The 21,394-nt window shown below is 35.9% G+C and overlaps 3 protein-coding genes across 6 annotated transcripts; 2 read left to right on the top strand and 1 right to left on the bottom strand.

The window, feature by feature from the left end:
- The first annotated feature begins 3,199 nt into the window (after positions 1 to 3,199).
- On the top strand, positions 3,200 to 13,781 carry LOC18600128 (myosin-9). Of its 3 annotated transcripts, none has more exons than XM_088806062.1 (37): positions 3,200 to 3,343; positions 3,434 to 3,579; positions 3,676 to 3,832; positions 3,959 to 4,017; positions 4,335 to 4,494; positions 4,585 to 4,734; positions 4,810 to 4,946; positions 5,027 to 5,173; positions 5,304 to 5,405; positions 5,528 to 5,585; positions 5,670 to 5,771; positions 6,034 to 6,071; positions 6,304 to 6,430; positions 6,520 to 6,690; positions 6,828 to 6,959; positions 7,080 to 7,189; positions 7,394 to 7,454; positions 7,631 to 7,808; positions 8,033 to 8,238; positions 8,338 to 8,457; positions 9,250 to 9,348; positions 9,635 to 9,856; positions 10,296 to 10,435; positions 10,570 to 10,681; positions 10,773 to 10,799; positions 10,860 to 10,888; positions 10,981 to 11,206; positions 11,301 to 11,456; positions 11,546 to 11,752; positions 11,880 to 12,020; positions 12,279 to 12,349; positions 12,428 to 12,527; positions 12,606 to 12,662; positions 12,776 to 12,832; positions 12,934 to 13,014; positions 13,129 to 13,211; positions 13,391 to 13,781. In XM_088806062.1, the coding sequence occupies exons 1-37, from the start codon at positions 3,266 to 3,268 to the stop codon at positions 13,512 to 13,514; spliced, it is 4,371 nt and encodes a 1,456-aa protein (XP_088662188.1). In that variant the 5' UTR covers positions 3,200 to 3,265; the 3' UTR covers positions 13,515 to 13,781. The 3 variants fall into 3 exon arrangements, with proteins under 3 accessions (XP_088662188.1, XP_088662187.1, XP_017977285.2); XM_088806061.1 differs by having other exon boundaries at positions 10,860 to 10,905; positions 10,995 to 11,206; XM_018121796.2 differs by lacking the exon at positions 10,860 to 10,888 and having other exon boundaries at positions 10,773 to 10,814; positions 10,952 to 11,206.
- Positions 13,782 to 14,145: 364 nt separating this feature from the next.
- Positions 14,146 to 16,658, bottom strand: LOC18600127 (F-box associated ubiquitination effector family protein). 2 transcript variants are annotated; one of them, XM_007030430.3, is made up of 3 exons: positions 16,506 to 16,658; positions 15,803 to 15,865; positions 14,146 to 15,699 (listed from the first exon to the last, which is right to left on the bottom strand). In XM_007030430.3, the coding sequence occupies exon 3, from the start codon at positions 15,682 to 15,684 to the stop codon at positions 14,452 to 14,454; it is 1,233 nt and encodes a 410-aa protein (XP_007030492.2). In that variant the 5' UTR covers positions 15,685 to 15,699; positions 15,803 to 15,865; positions 16,506 to 16,658; the 3' UTR covers positions 14,146 to 14,451. The 2 variants fall into 2 exon arrangements, with proteins under 2 accessions (XP_007030492.2, XP_088662214.1); XM_088806088.1 differs by having other exon boundaries at positions 14,146 to 15,865.
- A 140-nt stretch (positions 16,659 to 16,798) lies between these two features.
- Positions 16,799 to 21,390, top strand: LOC18600126 (Peptidase C13 family). Its single transcript, XM_088806089.1, has 10 exons — positions 16,799 to 17,042; positions 17,980 to 18,021; positions 18,110 to 18,254; positions 18,618 to 18,847; positions 19,181 to 19,238; positions 19,789 to 19,866; positions 20,066 to 20,154; positions 20,435 to 20,516; positions 20,871 to 21,062; positions 21,157 to 21,390. Exons 1-10 carry the CDS (start codon positions 16,891 to 16,893, stop codon positions 21,295 to 21,297), a joined length of 1,209 nt encoding a protein of 402 aa, XP_088662215.1. The 5' UTR covers positions 16,799 to 16,890; the 3' UTR covers positions 21,298 to 21,390.
- The last annotated feature ends 4 nt before the right edge of the window (positions 21,391 to 21,394 follow it).

The raw sequence follows: 21,394 nt of genomic DNA, 5'->3' as shown, positions 1-21,394 counted from the left end.
ATCCCTAAGCTTCCCCATACTTTGTGTTAATAAGAGAAAAGAGAGGGAGAAGTATAGCTGGTTTGCTTTTCATCACTAGCAATGCCTTCCTTTTTATAAGCTATGGTGGTGTAAGAGATCAGACCCATTTTCTTCCCATCAAGAAGGACTAGCAGGGGAACGTGACGAGGAAATTGGGTCAAAAGACTAGAAAAAGACAGCGTCCATGTTTGGTCGTAGTGAAAATCTTGTCATTCCAAATTGTCTGCTCAATTATTCTAGTTAGCAAACTCTCGTTTGCCAGGATCCTTTTCCTGCCTGGAAAAGGAAGGCTTACGAGGTTAAACGAAATTTTGTATGAGTCTATTAATTTTAAAAATAAATATTTTATTTAAAAAATTAAATACGGTTAATGGAGATTAAAAAAATTAAAATGTTTTTTTATTAATTTAAAAAATTTTTAAAAAAAGCACTGATCGGGCTCCCCATGTTGAGAGTTTTTTTTTTAATAAATAAAAATTAATAAAATTATATAATGATAATTTTAAAAATTAATTAAAAATAAAATTATTTTTTTATCTTTATCACGTTAGTAAGTTGATAAAAATATTAATGATTGGATGTCTAACAAAATTTTTTTTAAAAAAATTAATAAATTTTTATATAATTTTAATTAAAATTTAAAAAATAAAAATATTTTATCAAAAATTTACAAAAATAAAATGAAGCAGCCTCAGACTCAGTTGGTTTGTTTGACTAGAAGTAAAAGATACCTTATTCAACAAAGAAGAAACTTTTTTATTTGTACTGTATATAATAAGAAATACATGTTGCCATTGATGACCAAATATTGTATATTCAAATCTTTAGAGCCACGTGCATGGATATATATATATATTAAAAAGGTTATTTATGGCATGCTCACGTACCCATTCATAAATTTAGCTGTAATACGGATTTAAAATCGTGAGATAAATGGTGGGTTTTTAATAAATTAATGGGTTAAATAAAATTACAGTGAATGTTACTTTCGTGTATGTTTATATAGAAATATATTTATTCGTGGATTTTTTTATAAAATTAATTATTTTATATTATCTGTAAGTGTTTGATGAAGTCTGTTGTTTTATTTTATGATGATTTTTTTTTATCTCGAAACTTAAGGCCTGTGAGTCCAGTCCAGGTGATAACGTCACTGCGGAGTGGTTTAAGTGTCCTCCACGAAGTTGTAATGATCAAGCTTTTAATAAATGATAAGTCAAGAGTCAATGGGGGGTAGTTTCCCCAGTTAGAATCACGTGGTGATTAACGCTGCAAAGGAGGTCAAGGTTCATCCCTGCAATCTCACAACCCATTCTAGAAATGAAGGACTCTGAGCAACACGTTGCCTAATTTGCATTTCTTTTTGGCTTTTTCCACAAGCCCTTTTCTGGGCATTTGGTATCAGTTTTCCTCAGACTGAATTGGTCATTGACTTGACTCCATGTAGCTACTTGAACATTCCTGGAACCTGACTTAGATGTTGAAGAACTAGGGCCAAATTAAGAGAAGAAATTAACACAATCAATGAAATGATTAGTGCAACCAAAGTAGCTCTTTACCACCATGATTTCAAAACCAACCAAAGCATACAAATTCTAGTTATAAAAAGAGAAATAAAATTATATATAAAACAGGTGAAACATGAAACAATTCATAATCATAATTAATTTTAAACTTTTAATTTTAATCAACTAAACTAGTTAATTTAGTGTGATTTAGATTCGAAAAATTATTAAATTTGATATGATCGGTGGGATCATTACATAATGAAAACCCATTGATAATCACAGCAATCCAAAGGCCATGGTTGTGAGTTACACCAAATTACAGTACAACCAGATACATTACGTTGCTCGTGGGACATGCAAGTGACAAGACAACAGACCGAGACATTTCGGTAGGAGAGAGAGAGAAGACTTGGTTAGCAGCCACGAATTGGCGCGAAACCAAAGGCATACAAAACCGAACTTAACGGTCCTCTTGGAGAATGTCACTCCCTCAATAACCCAACATTTCACTTCCATGCCACACAAATAACTCACCCATCTTTTCTCTCTTCTTTTCTCTTTCCATTTCTCTCTCTGTCTCTGTTTCCCATAGAAAGTTTGCATGCATTTTCTTTTCCAGAAAACTGGGGTGCTTTGTTCTTTTGTTGGATTCGGGTTTCTAGCTCTCTTTTGCATTCTTTTATCATTCTTTTGATTAGTTTTTTAAGGTTTGAGTCTCGATGGTTTCTGCAAGAGTCATGGTTAAATCCAAGGTAGGAACTTGAAAGGTTTAGATTTTTGGGGTTAGATGGTCTACATGAAGGAAGAAACTATGCGTGGCCAGGCTTCGGATTGAGAGCTTAACAATGGTAATGTGAACTTCAGATCTACAGTAACTTGGTTGATTTAATGTAGAGATGATATATTTTTTAACATTGTATATAGTTTCTGTGTTTGTTTGACCTGATTAATTGTTATGATTCATTCAGTTTTATAAATCAAATATACATAATTGATAAGACTTGAACATATATGTACCAAGAAATTTTTTTTTCTGTAAGATAGGTTGAACTATGACTGTAAAATCATGTTGATTTAATTAGGAAACACTTTGAAGAACATTAGATTTATGGGAAAATTGTGAAGGGGAGGGAGTTGTTGTTTAATGTGCAGTGTCTTCTGTGATCAAGCCATCATCAAAGACTAGGAAACATTAGGTTTTGGCCAAGCTCAGAATTAAGTTTCTATAAATTTGTAGTTGTAAGCGAGTGCAAGGTGCTAAATGGATTGCTTCAATGTGGCTATATATGAAGCAAAGCTGTTGATCCGTTTGAATGTTCTATGTATTTTGATGGAAAAATTCCTTTGCATAATGCTTTGATATCTCTATTGCAGGGAACTCCTGTGAATATTATTGTAGGTTCTCATATCTGGGTTGAAGACGCAGATGAAGCTTGGATTGATGGGCAGGTTTCAAAAATTAATGGAAATAATGCTGAGATCGAGACTAGTGATGGAAAAAAGGTATGTGCATGGATTACCTACAAGCAACTGTCTTTAATTCATTTGAGTTAATCTTAATTTCAGATAGCTTTTGATCAGAAAATCAATTGCTAATGACTAGTAAGATATTACACTTTCCTACTTGACATTCACTACCCATGTCGTTTGGTATTTTTGTTAACTTTAAGGTCACTGCAAACTTATCCAAAATATATCCAAAAGATGTGGAAGCTCCTGCTGGTGGAGTTGATGACATGACAAAGCTATCTTATCTGCACGAGCCTGGAGTTTTGCAGAATTTAAAAATTAGATATGAACTGAATGAAATTTATGTAAGCTTCCCTTCCCCTTTATTTAATCAAATCTGATTAGGGTCTTTGTCGTATACATTTCTATTAATGTTGATGTACTGGTGATGGCAGACTTACACAGGAAATATACTAATTGCTATTAATCCATTCCAAAGACTGCCCCATATCTATGATGCTCATATGATGCAACAATACAAGGGAGCACCATTTGGAGAATTAAGTCCTCATGTTTTTGCAGTTGCTGATGTTGCATACAGGTTATTGCTATTCTTTTTCACCTTTTGCATTCAATTAGTTCCTCTTTCTAGTTGATGAACAAAGTTTTTAAAGAAATTTTTTTTAACTATAATCAGGGCAATGATAAATGAAGGGAAAAGCAATTCTATTCTGGTTAGTGGTGAAAGTGGAGCAGGTAAAACTGAGACCACGAAAATGCTTATGCGATACCTTGCCTTCCTAGGTGGTCGAGTTGCCACTGAAGGACGGACAGTTGAACAACAAGTTCTTGAAGTATGATTGATAACTTTAACTCATGTTGCTTTGATGAAGTTTGATTGATTTCAAATTATCTTTCATATGTCTCCCTCTGATTTCTTGCATGATATCTGATAAGAGCATTATAATATCTGAATGCAGTCTAATCCAGTCCTTGAAGCATTTGGCAATGCTAAAACTGTTCGAAATAACAACTCCAGGTAAGACAATCCTGTAAAAGATACCAAAGAAGGATATTGGTTTGATTCTTTGTATCCAACTGATGATTAAACAAAATCGAATCATATGAATTGATCTATTAATGATGGAAAAAAGATACAACTTATGAGAATGTCATGCACTAAACATACTAGCAAGTCCAGGCAATCTATTTTATCAAAATTTTCTTGCTGCAAAAGAAATTATTTAGCTCATGACATGAATTGCATTTAATATCTATATATAACAATCCAGTTGTACTCCTATAATGGTTTTTGTGGTTTGACATTGATCTTTCCTAAAATTAATACTGGTGCAGCCGCTTTGGTAAATTTGTTGAGATCCAGTTTGATAAGCATGGAAGAATATCAGGAGCTGCCATCAGAACTTACCTTCTAGAGAGATCCCGTGTTTGCCAAATTTCTGACCCTGAGCGCAACTATCACTGTTTTTATCTTCTTTGTGCTGCACCACAGGAGGTATTTTGTTGACTTCTTGCGAGATTATCTGACTCTTGGTGAATATTAGCCATTTTAATTTCATGTGGCTTAAGATACTACTGTTAACAGGAAATCGAGAGGTACAAGTTGGGAAACCCCAAAACGTTTCACTATCTTAACCAGTCACGTTGCTATGAACTGGTTGGTGTAAGTGATGCCCATGATTACCTTGCTACAAGGAGAGCAATGGATATTGTCGGAATTAGTGAGAAGGAGCAGGTATAACTCTCACAGGTGCAAGTATTGAGCTGCTTTATGATATAAAACCAGGAATGACCAACCTCTCTCTCTCAGGAAGCAATTTTCAGAGTTGTTGCTTCAATTCTTCATCTTGGGAACATTGATTTCGCTAAAGGAAAGGAAGTTGATTCATCAGTTCCCAAAAATGAGCAGGCCAAGTTCCACCTGAAAACAACAGCAGAGCTTCTCATGTATGTGCTTTTTCTTCTTGTCACCAGGCCATTTTCTGCTATCATTTTTGTGTAATCATTGAATTTATACTTCATTTCAGGTGTGATGCTAAGGCCTTAGAAGATGCATTATGTAAGCGTGTTATGATCACCCCTGAGGAAGTCATAAAGAGAAGCCTCGATCCTCAAAGCGCCGCAGTTAGCAGGGATGGTTTGGCGAAAACAATTTATTCACGATTGTTTGACTGGTGAGACAATTGTACATCAGACAATCTTCATATGATCAACTGAATGATCAAGTTACTGATGATAAAGGTAAACCAGAAAATATTTATGATACTGACAAAATTCTAAGCGCGCACATCTGCTTGTATGCAGGCTGGTGAATAAAATTAATAAGTCAATTGGACAAGATCCTAATTCAAAATCTCTAATAGGGGTCCTCGACATCTACGGTTTTGAAAGCTTTAAGGCTAATAGGTATGCTTCATGCTTATAAGAACTTTTAAGTAGATAGAACATTCTGTAGAAGATATTCCAGAAGACTACCCTTTATTGGTTAGGCAGTTTTATCACTTCATTTCACCATTTTCTCTCTGCAGCTTTGAGCAGTTTTGTATAAATTTCACAAATGAGAAGTTGCAACAGCATTTCAATCAGGTAATATATCACACTATGTTGACCATTTCAGCTATTTACAATCAGTAACTATAAAAAATTAAGTGTTTTGGGTATATTCTTCAGCATGTGTTCAAGATGGAGCAAGAAGAGTACACAAAAGAGCAGATTGACTGGAGCTACATTGAATTTGTTGATAACCAGGATGTCCTTGACCTTATTGAAAAGGTAATTCCCCTACACATCATATTGACCATTATGTCTTATCTTAACCAAATATGGAAGATATCATATTCTTACAAGAGCATGGTTCCCATTGGGTGTTAGGTTTTGTTGTGTTTGTATGTGTCACACTCCTCACATGGCTTAACTCTTGACATTTCCACTTCAAACTATCCATTAACTTTGCACTTTTGAACTCAAGTAATTATAGTTTCTTCATTATTTTACTTTAATGATGATATTTCTTTCCTTCTTATTTTTATGGCAGAAACCCGGAGGAATCATTGCTCTTCTAGATGAAGCTTGGTATAATATTGTTCTTTTATGATTTTGCTTTGATAATTTTCATACTTCTTCTCAAAGAATTTATCTGCAATTGACTACATAACTTCAATAAGAAGTTTTTCTTCTTTTCGATTAGAAGAGTTTTGGTACTACTTAGGTGTTGTTTAATGCACAGAAACTTAGGTTGGAGCTCCTAGTTGATGACTAGCATAAATTTCTATGCCTTGTTAACTCTACCTTCTTTATTTTTCAGCATGTTCCCAAAATCAACTCATGAAACTTTTGCCAACAAGCTTTATCAAACGTTTAAGGCCCACAAGCGATTCATCAAGCCAAAACTGTCTCGCACTGATTTCACCATCGCTCATTATGCTGGAGAAGTGAGTTCTATAGCAATGTTTATGAGTGCATAATTGAAGCTGCTATTCATTTTTAGATTTTCTATCTACTCATGACACTTCTTTTGCAGGTCCTATATCAATCTGATCAGTTTTTGGACAAAAACAAGGATTATGTGGTTCCTGAACATCAAGATTTGTTGAATGCTTCCAAATGTTCATTTGTAGCAGGCCTTTTTCCCCCACTTCCAGAGGAAACATCTAAATCCTCCAAGTTTTCATCTATTGGTTCTCGTTTTAAGGTAGTTTTGCTTATGTTTTTCTTCATGATTTGGTTGAGTTTACACTATCAATGGAATTCATGTGTTGCACTGCCTCATATAACTTGTCATATACTGCAAGAACTGAAGGAGTAACAGTTTCTTTATAAATGATGCAGCTGCAATTACAGCAGTTAATGGAGACATTAAATTCTACGGAACCTCACTACATCAGATGTGTAAAGCCAAACAACCTACTTAAGCCTGCTGTATTTGAGAATGTCAATATCATGCAACAGTTGCGTTGTGGTGTGAGTACAGATTTCTAAATTCATCATTTGTTTATTCTTCAATTTTGAACTAGTTTTGCAAAAGTATTCTTATTTTGTTACTTTTAGGCGTTCTTCTTTCACTAAAAGTTGGTCTTGTAGGGTGTTCTAGAGGCAATCAGAATCAGTATGGCTGGATATCCAACTCGCAAACCTTTCTTTGAATTCACTAACCGATTTGGACTTCTTAATCCTGAGGCTTTGGAAGGAAAGTAAGTAAGCTCTTTTAGAAGTAAGCTCTTTTAGATTAAAACTGCAATTAACTGCTCTTTTAGATTAAAACTGCAATTAACTGTGGCAGAAATGGTGTAATTCTGTTTGACTACATAGATTGGAGTTTTGACTTGGTGTTGCACTCTGCTTGTTATACTTGAATTAATGTAAATGCTCTTCTCCTGGATTTCATCCATAAGCAGCTATGACGAAAAGGCTGCATGCAAAAAGATTTTGGAAAAGGCAGGACTTAAAGGATTTCAGGTAATGCAGCAACTTTCATATAGCTTATAGGAACTGTTCCATCATTTGAGATACGTTCATAGCATCTTCTCATTTATATGCTTTAGAAATTGAAAATCCCATCCATTAATGAAAGGAAAATGTGCATCATGTTGGTGAGGAAGCATCTTTCATTGACTTCAAAACGGTTTTCGCAGATAGGTAAAACAAAGATCTTTTTGAGAGCTGGTCAGATGGCAGAATTAGATGCACTGAGGGCAGAAGTACTCAGTAATGCAGCCAAAACTATACAGCGGCGCATTCGTACTCATATATCTCGTAAAAGATTCCTTGCATTGCGAAAGGCTGCTATAGATCTTCAGTCTGTTTGTAGAGGTGAGCATTAAAAAGAAATGTACTCGCATGAGTTGAGTTGTAAGTGAATGCATTGCTGTATTTATAGTAGTATATTGTCCTTTATATTAGGTTACTTTTCTACTTCTTTTGTTTGGGAGATAAGGGTAGGGGAATGGGGACTGGAAAGAGTGGAACTAAGGCATCTGACTTGTTAATCAACTTCCTCTTGAGCTAACTTTCACACCTACATGTATAATCTGTAGGAAGATTGGCTTGCAAAATTTATGATAACATAAGAAGGCAGGCAGCTGCTTTGAAAATTCAGAAGAACACAAGAAGGTACCAAGCTAGAGAAGCCTATAAGAAACTTCACATATCCGCCCTTATCCTACAGACAGGTTTGAGGACAATGGCTGCACGTAAAGAATTCAGATTCAGGAAGCTAAACAAAGCTGCAACCTTGGTTCAGGTTATATTTTAAATCATATTTTGTTGCTTTAAAATTTCCTCCTTTTCTATCGATATGAGACTAGTCCATGTCTTAAATTTGAAAAAAAAAAAATTGCAGGCTCGATGGCGCTGTTGTAGAGATGCCACATATTATAAGAAGCTCAAGAGAGGTTGTATAGTGACGCAAACCAGGTGGAGAGGAAGAGTTGCAAGAAAAGAGCTTAGAAAGCTAAAAATGGTCTGTGTCAGATAGTCTTTCTTCAAAAGTCTTATATAATATATTTCTTCAAAACATAAATCCAGTCTTATCTGGTAGTTTTTAACCTTGTTGTGTGCTGCACTGTGTCCATAAACCCATGTTGCATATTGCTGTCTTTGAACTGATGGTGTCTGAAGCAACATCAAGGCATTCACTTTCTTTGCATGTCATTGGTCTAAGAAAATGAGCAAACTTCAATCACTGAGTATTTAAGTCTGTAATAATATATATTGACAAGTGGGATTGGCCAAATCAAGGCCTTTATATGTCATTTGATAAATGTCCTGGTAAAATGATTAGTTTCACTGTAATTTAATTTTTTGAGAGTCATGAGCACCTTATTTGAAACATAAAACTGTGGAAACCTAGACTTTGAAGCATTTGCACACTCTGATATTTGATTTGGGTGCTTTCGTTTTACAAATTGTTCAGTGACAACATTTCCTCTTCACTAACATCCTTAGTAGTAAGTTTTGAAGAATTTATCAGTAGCCTTAAATCTCATAAGAAAGTGTATGCAAAAGCACTTCTCTTACTTTGATGAAGTAGAGACTCAAATAATACCTTCTTCTGCACTTTGTGCATCGGGGTTCAGCAAAAGCTTTCACTTCTGAGATCTGCGTTTTGTTCAATGCCCTTACCAGGATTTAACTCAATAAGCTAATAGGCATTGCAATTATTAGTATAAAAAAAAAGTCATGCATGGTGTTTCCTCTAACAAAATATTTGATTTCTCATTTTTATGCTTCCCATTTTTCCTTTTTTATGCAGGCTGCAAGGGAAACTGGTGCACTAAAAGAAGCAAAGGATAAGCTTGAAAAGAATGTCGAGGAACTTACATGGCGTTTGCAGTTGGAGAAACGTTTAAGGGTAATAGTTTTATTCTGTAGGTAGATAATATTTGGTAGAGAACTGCTAAAACATGAAACATGATTGTTCTATTGGAAGTTGACAGACTGTGTCACACCGTAGAACAGCATTATGCTAATGCATGCACACCCTTTGTAATAGAAAGCCAAAACGTATCTCGTAAATGTGTTCAACATCAACATACTTGGATTATGTTTGTTTTTAAGTCTTTTATGCAGAGATTAAATGTACTCTATGCTGCTTTTTGGATATATGCTCATGGAAAGCGTTGGAACCATGTCTGCAGACTGACTTAGAAGAAGCAAAAGCTCAGGAGATAGGTAAACTGCAAAATTCATTGCAAGAAATGCAGAAAAAAATTGATGAAACCAATGCATTGCTTGTTAAAGAACGAGAGGAGGCAAAGAAAGCCATTGCAGAAGCTCCTCCTGTTATTCAAGAGAAAGAAGTTTTAGTTGAAGATACAGAGAAAGTTGAATCTCTAACAGCAGAAGTGGAGAGCCTAAAGGTATAAAAGTTTCAGCTACAACTAACGTTTGCTTTCTTTTGTTGAAACAAGCAAGTAATAGGTCATAAACAATTTCCTCCGAAACAGAATATATCTTTACATAACACTGCAAGAGTCCTCCTCAGCATTCTTGATATTGCTTTATGGTTAAAAAGACAACAGTTTAAAACAACAGTTGGATAGTAAAGAGATACTTAGACTGATCATCAATGTCTTCAGAAAATATCTAAGTGAAAGGGGTCACGTCAGAAATGTACTTTGCTTTATGAATGAAATTGTCAGAAAAAAATCTAAGATGTGGTTGAACCGCCTTAAGTTTGTAAATCATCTACTAGCCAATCACAAGCATATTAGTACCATCCATGGTTTTTATCATCTTTGTATATGTTGGCAGTTGAACATGATTAGCTTGACTTGACCTTGCTGTTTTTTCCCACAGGCCTCACTGGACTCAGAAAAACAAAGAGCTGATGATGCAGAAGGAAAATACAATGAACTCCAAGAGTCAAGTGAAGAAAGACGAAAAAAACTGGAAGAAACAGAAAAAAAAGTTCAACAACTCCAGGAAACATTAAGAGGGTAGTGTATGAAGGATAATTTGCCTTACTAGTTTATTATAGATGGTCATGTTTTATGTCAAGAACAATAATGCATGAGTTTTATACTGTTCACATCCACATTAAACTCTTTCTGATGTGGTTAATTGAAATCAGTTTAGAAGAGAAGCTTACTAACCTAGAGTCTGAGAATCAAGTTCTACGGCAACAGTCTGTATCTATGGCTCCCAATAAGTTCCTTTCAGGACGATCCAGGTCAATTTTGCAGGTAATTTGAATAATGGACATGTGAAAATGTACTTAAACTTCTATTGTCTCATAGGATTGAGGAGATTAACCTGCTGTCTAATGATGGGCAGAGAGGGACTGAGAGTGGTCATCTAGAAGTAAGGGCACCCCTGGTGAGTAAAGTGCTTATAAGTTTACACTATTATCACCATGACAAGGAGTCAAAAAAAAAAGTAAAAAATCCTCAGTCTACATTACACATGTGTTCTTTGTTGTCCAAATTCTTTTGTTGATCAATTTCTTTCAACAGGATCTGCACAGCCCCTCAATAAACCATAGGGACCTTTCTGAAGTGGAGGAGAAACCACAAAAATCACTAAATGAGAAACAACAGGAAAACCAGGAGTTGCTCATTCGATGTATTGCACAACATTTGGGCTTTGCAGGGAACAGACCTATTGCAGCCTGTATCATATATAAATGCCTTTTGCAGTGGAGATCGTTTGAAGTTGAGCGAACTAGTGTCTTTGATCGGATCATTCAGACTATAGGCCATGCTATTGAGGTTGAAATATCAAACTTTACAAACTGATGTTTTTAAAAGTTCTTAGCAGAAACCCCAAAGATTCTTGAACTGAATGTTGCCATATGAATTTCAGACCCAGGATAACAATGATATCTTGGCCTATTGGTTATCCAATGCCTCCACACTTCTCTTGCTACTCCAGCGCACATTGAAAGCTAGTGGTGCAGCTGGAATGACTCCACAGCGCCGTAGATCATCATCAGCTACTTTGTTTGGGAGAATGACTCAAGTAAAACTTTCTCACTAAAGTTAAGTAATACCATTCAGAAAATTTCATTTCTGTAATTTAATACATGTGTTGCTGTTATTTTCTTAAAGAGTTTCCGTGGAACTCCACAAGGTGTCAATCTTTCCTTAATTAATGGTGGCATCAATAGTGGGCTGGAGACTTTACGGCAAGTTGAAGCCAAGTACCCGGCTTTGCTTTTCAAGCAGCAGCTTACAGCATATGTGGAGAAGATATATGGAATGATCAGAGACAATCTGAAAAAAGAAATTTCTCCATTGCTTGGATTGTGCATCCAGGTATATATCTTCAATAGCAGAGTGAAGGCAGATCCTAGAACTATGAAAAGAAACAGTGGAGTTTTTGTTTAATTATATTTTATTATTAAGCTACTTTTATGACTCTTATATGGATACAATGATATAGGCACCAAGAACATCCAGAGCAAGCTTAGTCAAGGGATCACGGTCAGTTGCTAACACTGTGGCGCAGCAGGCTTTGATTGCTCACTGGCAAGGGATTGTGAAGAGCCTTGGAAACTTCTTGAACACGTTGAAAGCAAATTATGTTAGTTGCACATCTCTCTTTTCCCCTTTTGTTCATATCTATAGTTTCTATGTTTTCTGCATAAGGTTTACATGAAAATGAAAGCAATTCCCGGATCTAGTTTTGACTCTCATGTTCCAAATCAAACTCTAGTTCTGCCGCGTCTTCAAGTTTGGTTTCATAAGTTAGAAAGGAGGGAATGAGTACCAGTGCTAGCATTCTCTATGCATGTTTTGATGCCTTTTAATTAAGGACTAATGTTGTTTGATTCCTTTACAGGTACCTCCATTCTTAGTCCGTAAGGTGTTCACACAAATATTCTCATTCATCAATGTTCAACTATTCAACAGGTAACAGTCCATGCTGCTATTCTCTGCTGTCTGAAGAAAATTTTTCATATGGCATTTGATTAGAATATTCTGTTGCAGCCTTTTGTTGAGGAGAGAATGCTGTTCATTCAGTAATGGTGAATATGTTAAAGCTGGATTGGCTGAACTGGAACACTGGTGTTACAAGGCAACCGATGAGGTACCTTTAACTACCTCCCAGTTCACTTTCTGGTTCTAGGATTTGCACTTACACAATTTAAAAGATATATAAATGCAGTATGCAGGTTCAGCTTGGGATGAGCTCAAGCATATTAGGCAGGCCATTGGTTTTCTAGTATGTTTCCATTCTTGTAACACTTTCTATCTGTCCTTCCATTACTTGTAATGACAATCAGGAAATAAAAGAAGTGTTGAATTAATATCAATGGTACTTTGTTTCTGATTTAGGTAATACATCAAAAGCCTAAGAAAACATTGGATGAAATAAGCCATGATCTCTGCCCTGTGAGTAATACAAACCTAACATAAAATGAGATAAAATTATTACTACTTTTCATATCTTCCCTGGATCTCAAGTCTCAACCAACTTCATTTTCCATTTGCAGGTCCTCAGCATACAGCAGCTGTATCGTATCAGTACAATGTATTGGGACGACAAGTATGGCACGCATAGTGTGTCCACAGATGTAAGTTCTAAGAGATGCAGTTTCTCAAACTAGAATAAAGACATCTCCACAATTGAAACAGTTTGGATTAAAAAGCTGATTTTTAATGAGCTCTGCTCCTCTATCTCCATCTAGGTAATAGCCAATATGAGAGTGTTAATGACAGAAGATTCCAACAATGCAGTTAGTAATTCCTTCCTGCTGGATGATGATTCAAGGTTAGCAGTTACATTCCACTATGTGATGATTAATTTGACCCTCTAAGTTTTTGCCATGGTCTTCCTTCTTGGCATTTCAATTTGGGATGCATTGCTCTGAAAGCTAATTGAAAACATTACCAGGAACAATCTGACCTTGTTCTTACACTGACTTCCAACAACTTCTGTCATTTTTGCAGCATTCCATTTTCAGTTGATGACCTATCAAAGTCAATGGAACAAATTGACATTGCTGACATTGAACCACCACCACTTATTCGTGAGAACTCAGGCTTTAGTTTCTTGTTGCCACGTTCAGATTAATAGAATATGATTTATGCCAATGGATTGGTTCTCTATGTCTCTATGTGATACTCTCCGGTTTCTCTCCAAGATGTAGATTCACCTTCCAACCTTGTTAACTGTGAATTTCCATATGATGTTCATTAAGTTTGCTTTACATTAGAAATATTTGTCCAATATTTTCTTTCTACATATAGGCTGCCATTGATTGAAATAGGAATGTCTTTGCTCCCTACTTAGCATAGCTCTCAAAATTTCGCTTATGTTGTACAATTAGCTGACCTTTTCATCGATGGAAAATAATTAAGATTTTCCAAATTTTGCAGTGTTTCCCGTCCAAATCTAATTCTCAGTTTCTGTAATCATTTTCTCCAATTTTTTTAGTATGAACACTGTATTAGTGGTTATCAATGCCGGACTTCAAGTAAACACCATATACCATCACTGGATATCAAGAACTCATGGCATGACATATAGTCATAATATTCCAGACGCTATAATCTAATTAAACAAAAATGCAGTTGTTTTGAAAAGATTTTCTTGCATCTGCATATGTGTAATCTAGCAGATGAAAATCAGAATAAACACTTGGGTTTAGTGATCCCTATTTCTTTTCTAGTTGTTACTGTAAAAGACAGAGCAAAGACCAGCATAAAAACTACTAGGAACAGAGTTTTATCCAGAGGAGACACAAAGCCATAGACAGACAGAGGCATGGAAGACAGAGCTGTTCTCAACCTATGCTGTCATATGGCTTCCAGATACAAGTAAAAGGTTAAACACTGCCACTCAATTGATCAAATATATACACCATGAACAGTAAAAAAGAGAGAATTATCCTGGTATAATCTAACTACACGTCTTGAATCCCATAGGTCAACTACAAAAAAGGATGCCTGCAAAATATCACGTAACAAATAGTTCCAAACTTCAATGGATAGAGCACATAGCGTACAATTCATGTTCTGCTGTTTCCAATGCCACACAAGGCAGAATGGGGCCAAGCTCGTTTAAAGTAGGGTACTACTTTGGAAAAATCCCATAAGATAGAAGATCCACGACCTTGGTACTGAACCACTTCCACCCTTTCAGTCTTGAAGTGATAGAGAAATATGTTTGATCCAGATCTAATGAAGACTGATTCTGAATTTTGAGGAAGAAACGACAATATTTCAGTTTCTTTGGACCTTGTAATAAGTTTTGTTGCAACTGTTGGATTCTTCTTCCACATTATTTTGAAATTCAACTTATATCTCTTGGTCCAATTAACATTTGACTGTTTGTTACTTGAGAATAAGGATGTATAACCACCTACATCCTTTTCAAGAACCCATATCTCCAGGCCTGCTTTACAGCTCCAACCATACTGTAGACACCCATCTGACGACTCCCCAAGAACTTGCTCATCAAAATCATATGTCCCTGGGAGTTTAACCAAAGCAATACGCTTCTCTTCATGATCTGGGTCATAAATGGCTACATTCCCCTGGGCTGCATACCAATGGATGACGCCTCCAATCACAGTAGCCGAAGTCCAAGGAGATAGGGATATAGTTGAAGAACATGTAAGCTTGGAATAACTCCATGTACTGGTCTTTGATGAGAAAGTTTCAATAGTAACAATGTTGATTTCATCAAATCTGCTTTCACATTTTGCTCGAATAACCCTGTAGCAGATATCATTGTCGGGGGAGTCTTCAACAATTAAGGCCATGCACAACTCCTCAAAGTACACCCGAGGACGAGGTAATTTATTTTGTTGCTTGGTGACAGGATCCCATACATAATAGGCCTTTGGGTGGCGACCACAAAGAAGAAGGCCATTGGAAGAGTCAATGAAGTAACCAAGCTGTTTGAGGATCCCAGAAAACTTTATATCATCACCCTCTCTACTAGTAGACAGCAATGGAAGAGCAGGTTCTGAACGAGGGCGACGAGCACCACCTTGAGGTCTTCCAAGGTACAAGGAATTGCAAACGAAAAATCCTAATAGGTTAAAACCCACTTTCCATCGACTCAAGTAACTGTGATGAAAAGAAGAGCTGCATATCAAGTGAAGCCACCTCTTTGATACAATAATGAGCTTGGAAATAGATTCTGGTGGTAACCGCAGGAGGATATTGCACATGATGTCATCACAACTCAATGCAGTATGAACGAAATTGTCATGACTCATCCTTCTACTCTTCATGTAGATAATCAAATCCTTGGAGATGTAGGTAGAGTATGAAATCAATCGTTTGTTCAAGTTGCATCACAATGATGGTTCAAAAAAGACAGGCTACTAAATTGACACCAAAGTAAATTACCTTGACAATAAACCTAGCAAACTTTTCACTTCCAATGAAAAGAAAGAGGCACCAGCCTAACACCTACAAACACAAAAAAGAATGAAATAAATTTCTCAACCAAGAAGTCATAAAAAATCTTCAGACAAATCAATGAAACATTGTGTTAAATGACCTATCTATAATTACATAAAAATTTCCTTTCATACTTGTAATTTCTGCTGATGGAAGATTATCTGGTAAAGCAATGAATTAGGCTCTTAAGGAGCTAAATATGCGAATTTCCTCATAACTAACGCATATTCCTTCATTAACACCACGAAAACGAAAAATTTACTTAGAAAGTGGTAACATTCCGAGCTAGACTTATGTACACTTTCCATGATCGAACTACTAATAGTCATCACATATTCATGAAACAACTATAAAAATCATTCAAAAAGATCAACATTTTTTATCAGAATGCAACTAAAAGAACAAAAAGAAGGCAGTTTCCACAGTCTCAAGTGGCAACCAAATGGGGTTATCTTACAAGCACTCGACAGAACATGAAATGCTTAAACTGGAACAACCCAGATGTTAAAATGAGATTAACAACCCAAAAAAATGCATAACTTAACAAGACAGAAAAAAAAACCCAACCAAAAAAAAAAAACAAGCTTTTCTTGTCTATCTTGTTTGGTTAGAGAGAGAGAGAGAGAGAGAGAGAGAGAGAGAGAGTAACTGAGATGGCTTGATTAGAGGACGACCCAAGAGAAAGAGCTTCCTCAAGATAATTGGGAAAGAATTTGAGAAAGATTTTTCATTTTTGAGGCAAACAGGTGAAATTGTTACCGTGCAGTCGAATCCGAGAATAGTATAAACGGGTTTTGACTTACACCATGGGCTGCCAAAAACGACATGTCGTTGCCAAGAAAAGCAAATATTGGATTTAATAGAAAATTAATAACCTTCACAAAACGATGTCGGATGTCTAAATAACTTCTCTTTCCCAATGTCGTTACGCCGTCGTTTGGGTTGTCCTCTTTCTCTGCTGCTTCTCCAAACTTTGCTCGAAACTCCTGAAATTGGAAAAGGGAAACTTGAAAGCAAATCGCTTGGAATTCAAGATGGCAACTTTCATCAATTCCAAGACAATTTTCCGGTTACTGGTATTACCATGTTTGCTTCTCTACAGTTCGATTGCACACAATTCTTCTTCTGTCGATGCCACTATGCATACTAACAACTGGGCTGTCTTAGTTTGCACCTCTCGGTTCTGGTAATGAATCAAACAAGCACATCATTTTTCTCACTTATTTTTTTTCTATATTTCTCTGATTTGTTTTTTTACTGAGCTTTAGGATCAAATGAATAATACCCATGTTGTTTTTTGGGATAATTTAGATTACCCACATTTTGTTTTTTCTTAAATTTTTTGTTTGATTTGATTGCTACATTTGTTTGACATTATTCTGAATTAGAGAGAAAGACTGGAATTTTTTTTTAAGATGCTAATTGGATATTTATTCATTTGAATATTTGAGCTCAGTGGCTTTGTAGTTTTATTACGACATTGATAAGTTTGATATTATGAGATTCTGCCTCGCTTTGACTCATAGAGAAACTGCTTTGTCTTTTGGCATTAGCTTAGTTTCTTTGCTTATTCTTTTGACGTCTCTCACAAGATGGTAATGCTGAATCAACTGTCAATCAGCTTTCCGATTTTCTTAATTAGATGCTATCAGGTACCAGCTTTCTTCTTTGGTTCTGCTTATGTGTGCTGGGGAAGTATCTCGCATTTGATGATCTGCAAAAAGTTTTAGGGATGACGGAGACTTCATTGAATGCTTTTTACTTCTAGTTCATTGATATAATTGAAATGTTAAAACCAAGCCTTAGAAATGCAAATTTAAGTTCCAAATGTGGTAATGGTGGTATCATACATGATTTTTGTCTTTTCTTAGCTTTGGATCTTCTGCAGTAAAGAACTTTGCAGATGTTTATATGAGACACATGCTATCTCAATAGTTACTGTCACTTACCATTATTTAGTCCCACAACACCAGTCTAGCTGTCCATTTTGTTATTGTGCTTCATCTGCCACAATGTGAAATGTGCTAATCTTGTTTTTATTTGATGTCAAACTTGAGTATGTCCACTTCACAATGTAAAGTTACATTGTCAATTGAATTAAATTTTTCAACTTTCTCCTTCAGGTTTAATTATCGACATATGGCCAACACCTTATCATTGTACAGGTAACCAAGCAGCCACCTTATTTTTGTTTTTCTTCTGCTATAATTTTCAATTTTTCTGGTTGATTTTTTCCTTAACTTGGATTTCCAGGACAGTTAAGCGGCTAGGAATACCTGATGAGCGGATAATACTCATGCTTGCAGATGACATGGCTTGCAACACTAGAAACAAGTACCCTGCTCAAGTTTTTAACAATGAGAACCATAGACTTAACCTCTATGGAGATAATGTTGAGGTTAGTATTCTGTCACCACTAACAAGTTTGCCTCTTCTTTGTTTTTTTTTTATTTGGGGGGGGGGGGGGTGGTGTGTGGTGGTGGTGGTGGGAAGCTTAATTGTCTGGTCTAACCCAATTGAGATATTATATTACCTGAAACATTTCATCTAAGTAGTATGCCAATGCTTGACATCTAGTGTGCTGAATGAGGAGATTGAAGCCTTTTTGATATCTACTTATGTCGTAATTACAAACCATGAATTATGGTACCCGACTTTGATCTTGTTAGGTGTTCCTTAGGTGCATGCTGTTGCTTGCACTAAATTGTGCTTGAAGGGATTTTTCATTAAGTGTCGATTTATCTGAATTGCCATCTCTCAGGTAGATTACCGAGGTTATGAAGTAACAGTGGAAAACTTTTTGCGTGTTTTAACTGGACGTCATGAGACTTCTGTTCCAAGATCAAAGCGTCTCTTGAGTGATGAAGGAAGCCACATTCTTCTATACATGACAGGGCATGGAGGAGATGAATTTTTAAAGTTTCAAGACTCAGAGGAACTACAGAGTCATGATTTAGCTGATGCTGTGAAACAGATGAAAGAAAAGCTTAGGTGAGAACATTTTACTCTTATAACTCCTGCCTTTGACTTATTTCGGAATAAAGCCATAGAAGTGGAAGTGGTATGGCATTTGGAAGTTATGGTGAAATGTATTCCTCCCATTTTTGTTGGAACTCTGTAACAAATTCTCACTTAACTTGAATTTTAAAGTGGTTGGTAGAAAAGTACAAGAATTTGATTTTTCCTGTGAGATCTATCTTTTTACATTTCCTTGTAAGTAGTAACCTTATCATGTTTTGCTTATATGCACCTTGCTGATGATCTATAGTTGTAATTGTTATGTAACAATTGATTCATGTGCTGTTGATAATGCTACAAGTGTAGATTCAAGGAGTTGCTGATAATGGTGGACACTTGTCAAGCAGCCACTCTCTTCAATCAGGTTTTTTAATCTACTTCAAATAGAGCTTTACTTCTCCAAATATTACAATATTCAATTCCTAGCCATAAATTTATACATTTCTGATAGGAGTATTGCCCTTGAACGTTTATTTATGTGGAAACAGTGCATATTAGTCAAAAGATTTAATTTTTTTCTGGGGAACTTCAAATAGATTCACTGCACTATTGCCACATCATTGGTGCAATTGATTATCATCATCATTTTACTCGATTGAATCACATTTTTGTCCCCCTCTTGATCAATACTGTCATATGCATTTACATGGCTAATACACATCTCTTTAAAATTTGTGAGCATTATGTCTAATCTATCCGAACGTATGCCTTGAGAGCATGCCACTTTTCCTGTTTCATCTGGTCACTGATATTCTTGTTTTGGTGCATTTTGGTGCAATTCTGACTGTTTTTGTTTACTTACAGATGTGACATTCTGAAACTTCTAACTATGTTCTTTGGCATAAAAATGTGCTTTATTTGATAATTGATCTCTGGTACTAAATTGAAAATCTTTTTCTGTCTTATATTTGCAGCTGCAATCCCCTGGTGTTTTGGCTGTTGGAAGTAGCATGAGAGGAGAGAACTCATACTCACATCACTTGGACTCTGATGTAAGTGATGACAGGAAATTGTTTATCATTTTTGGGCAGTTTAGCACCCTGTAAATAGCAAGTGTCATGCTTGTACATGTCTATTACCTAAGTTGTTATGATTTCAGTATCAGGTTTTTGGAAGTAGTTGGCTTCCTGGTTATAGGCACCACATGTAGACACTGGTTCTAAGTCTTATTAAATTGTTCATTTGATTCAGGTCGGTGTATCAGTCGTTGATCGTTTCACGTATTATACTCTTGCTTTTTTTGAGAGGCTAAATATATATGACAATGCCTCATTGAGCAGGTATGCCAGCATAGGAATTTATGGTAACAAGGTGGCTATTTCTGCTTTTGCAGTGAATTGTCTTTGAATCCTTATTGAGCTTTTCCTGTCAATTATTTGTTATTTTATTTTATTTATCATACAAAAATCCTCTCAGATCATATTGTTCTTTTGTCAATTTAAATTTGCATCCCTCATCCATTTACGTTGGCTATTCCTTTGTCATTTTTGCCACTTCCTCAAAGCAATTTATCTCTTAAAACTAAGCTCTGAACCTTGGACTTTTGTGGTTATTTTGCAGTCTTTTTAGTTCTTACAATCCAAGTATGTTGATGTCAACTGCATATTGCCGGAGAGATCTATACCAACGGCGTCTGGAGGAGGTATGGAGGCCCCAATTTTGCTTTTAATGTTGATCTTCTTGCTCTATATATCTTTAGATGCTTGTACTCTGTGCTTCTCTTAAATGAGAGGCTCTAAGTGCCTATAGCTGGTAACTAGCTTTTCATTATCAGCTATATGCTTTTGTTCATGAGATCTAGTGTTGAGTTGTGGGAGCAGTGCCCAAAATCTCAAACTTCCTCGCATCAAGTCTGCGTTTTTAACTATATTATTGATATTAATTGTTTTCTAACGATTGGATCTTCTTAGTATCTCTTATCACGATGAACCGCTATTTGTAATACCTGACATTGAAGCATCCTGTAACCAAGTTCCTTCTCTCTCTTTCTCTCTAGGTACCTGTCACAAACTTCTTTGGCTCGGTCATGGAAACAATACATACTGATGCAGCCTACAAAGCCCTTTCAAGGAAAGATTCTGGCAGGTTTAAAGCCCAAATGTCTTTGGACCAGTCAGTTCACCACCACGAGAGAAGAACATTGATAAATGTAAATGATCAGGATGAAATTCTCAACACAAAAGCAGAGGTGGTTTGTTTTTACCTTCCCTTCTGTAGTTATCTTTTTGCTTTGATTTATGGATAACCATGGCTTACAATAGGGAAGCACACAACTGTTGCAGGATCAACAGGGTGCATCTACATGTCCATTCACTAGTTTCTATGAGAAGCTGCGGAAGGGTGAAAATGTTGATTCCTTAGTGAACTACGGCTTGGTAGCCATGCTTCCTTTGTTGGGGGTTTCCTCCTGGCTGTTTCAATGATCTCTATCATTAGACATTTCTAGCAAAGGATGTTTCTCTAAACTATATTTGCTCATTTTTTGTCATAGTATAAGATATAAGTAATTTTGATTCCTTT

This window comes from Theobroma cacao, chromosome 5 (genome assembly GCF_053813885.1).
Source record: "Theobroma cacao isolate CCN51 chromosome 5, ASM5381388v1, whole genome shotgun sequence".
NCBI classification, from domain to species: domain Eukaryota; kingdom Viridiplantae; phylum Streptophyta; class Magnoliopsida; order Malvales; family Malvaceae; genus Theobroma; species Theobroma cacao.
Note: the sequence above shows the minus strand (reverse complement) of the source record. Positions and strands in the feature narration are given on the sequence as shown.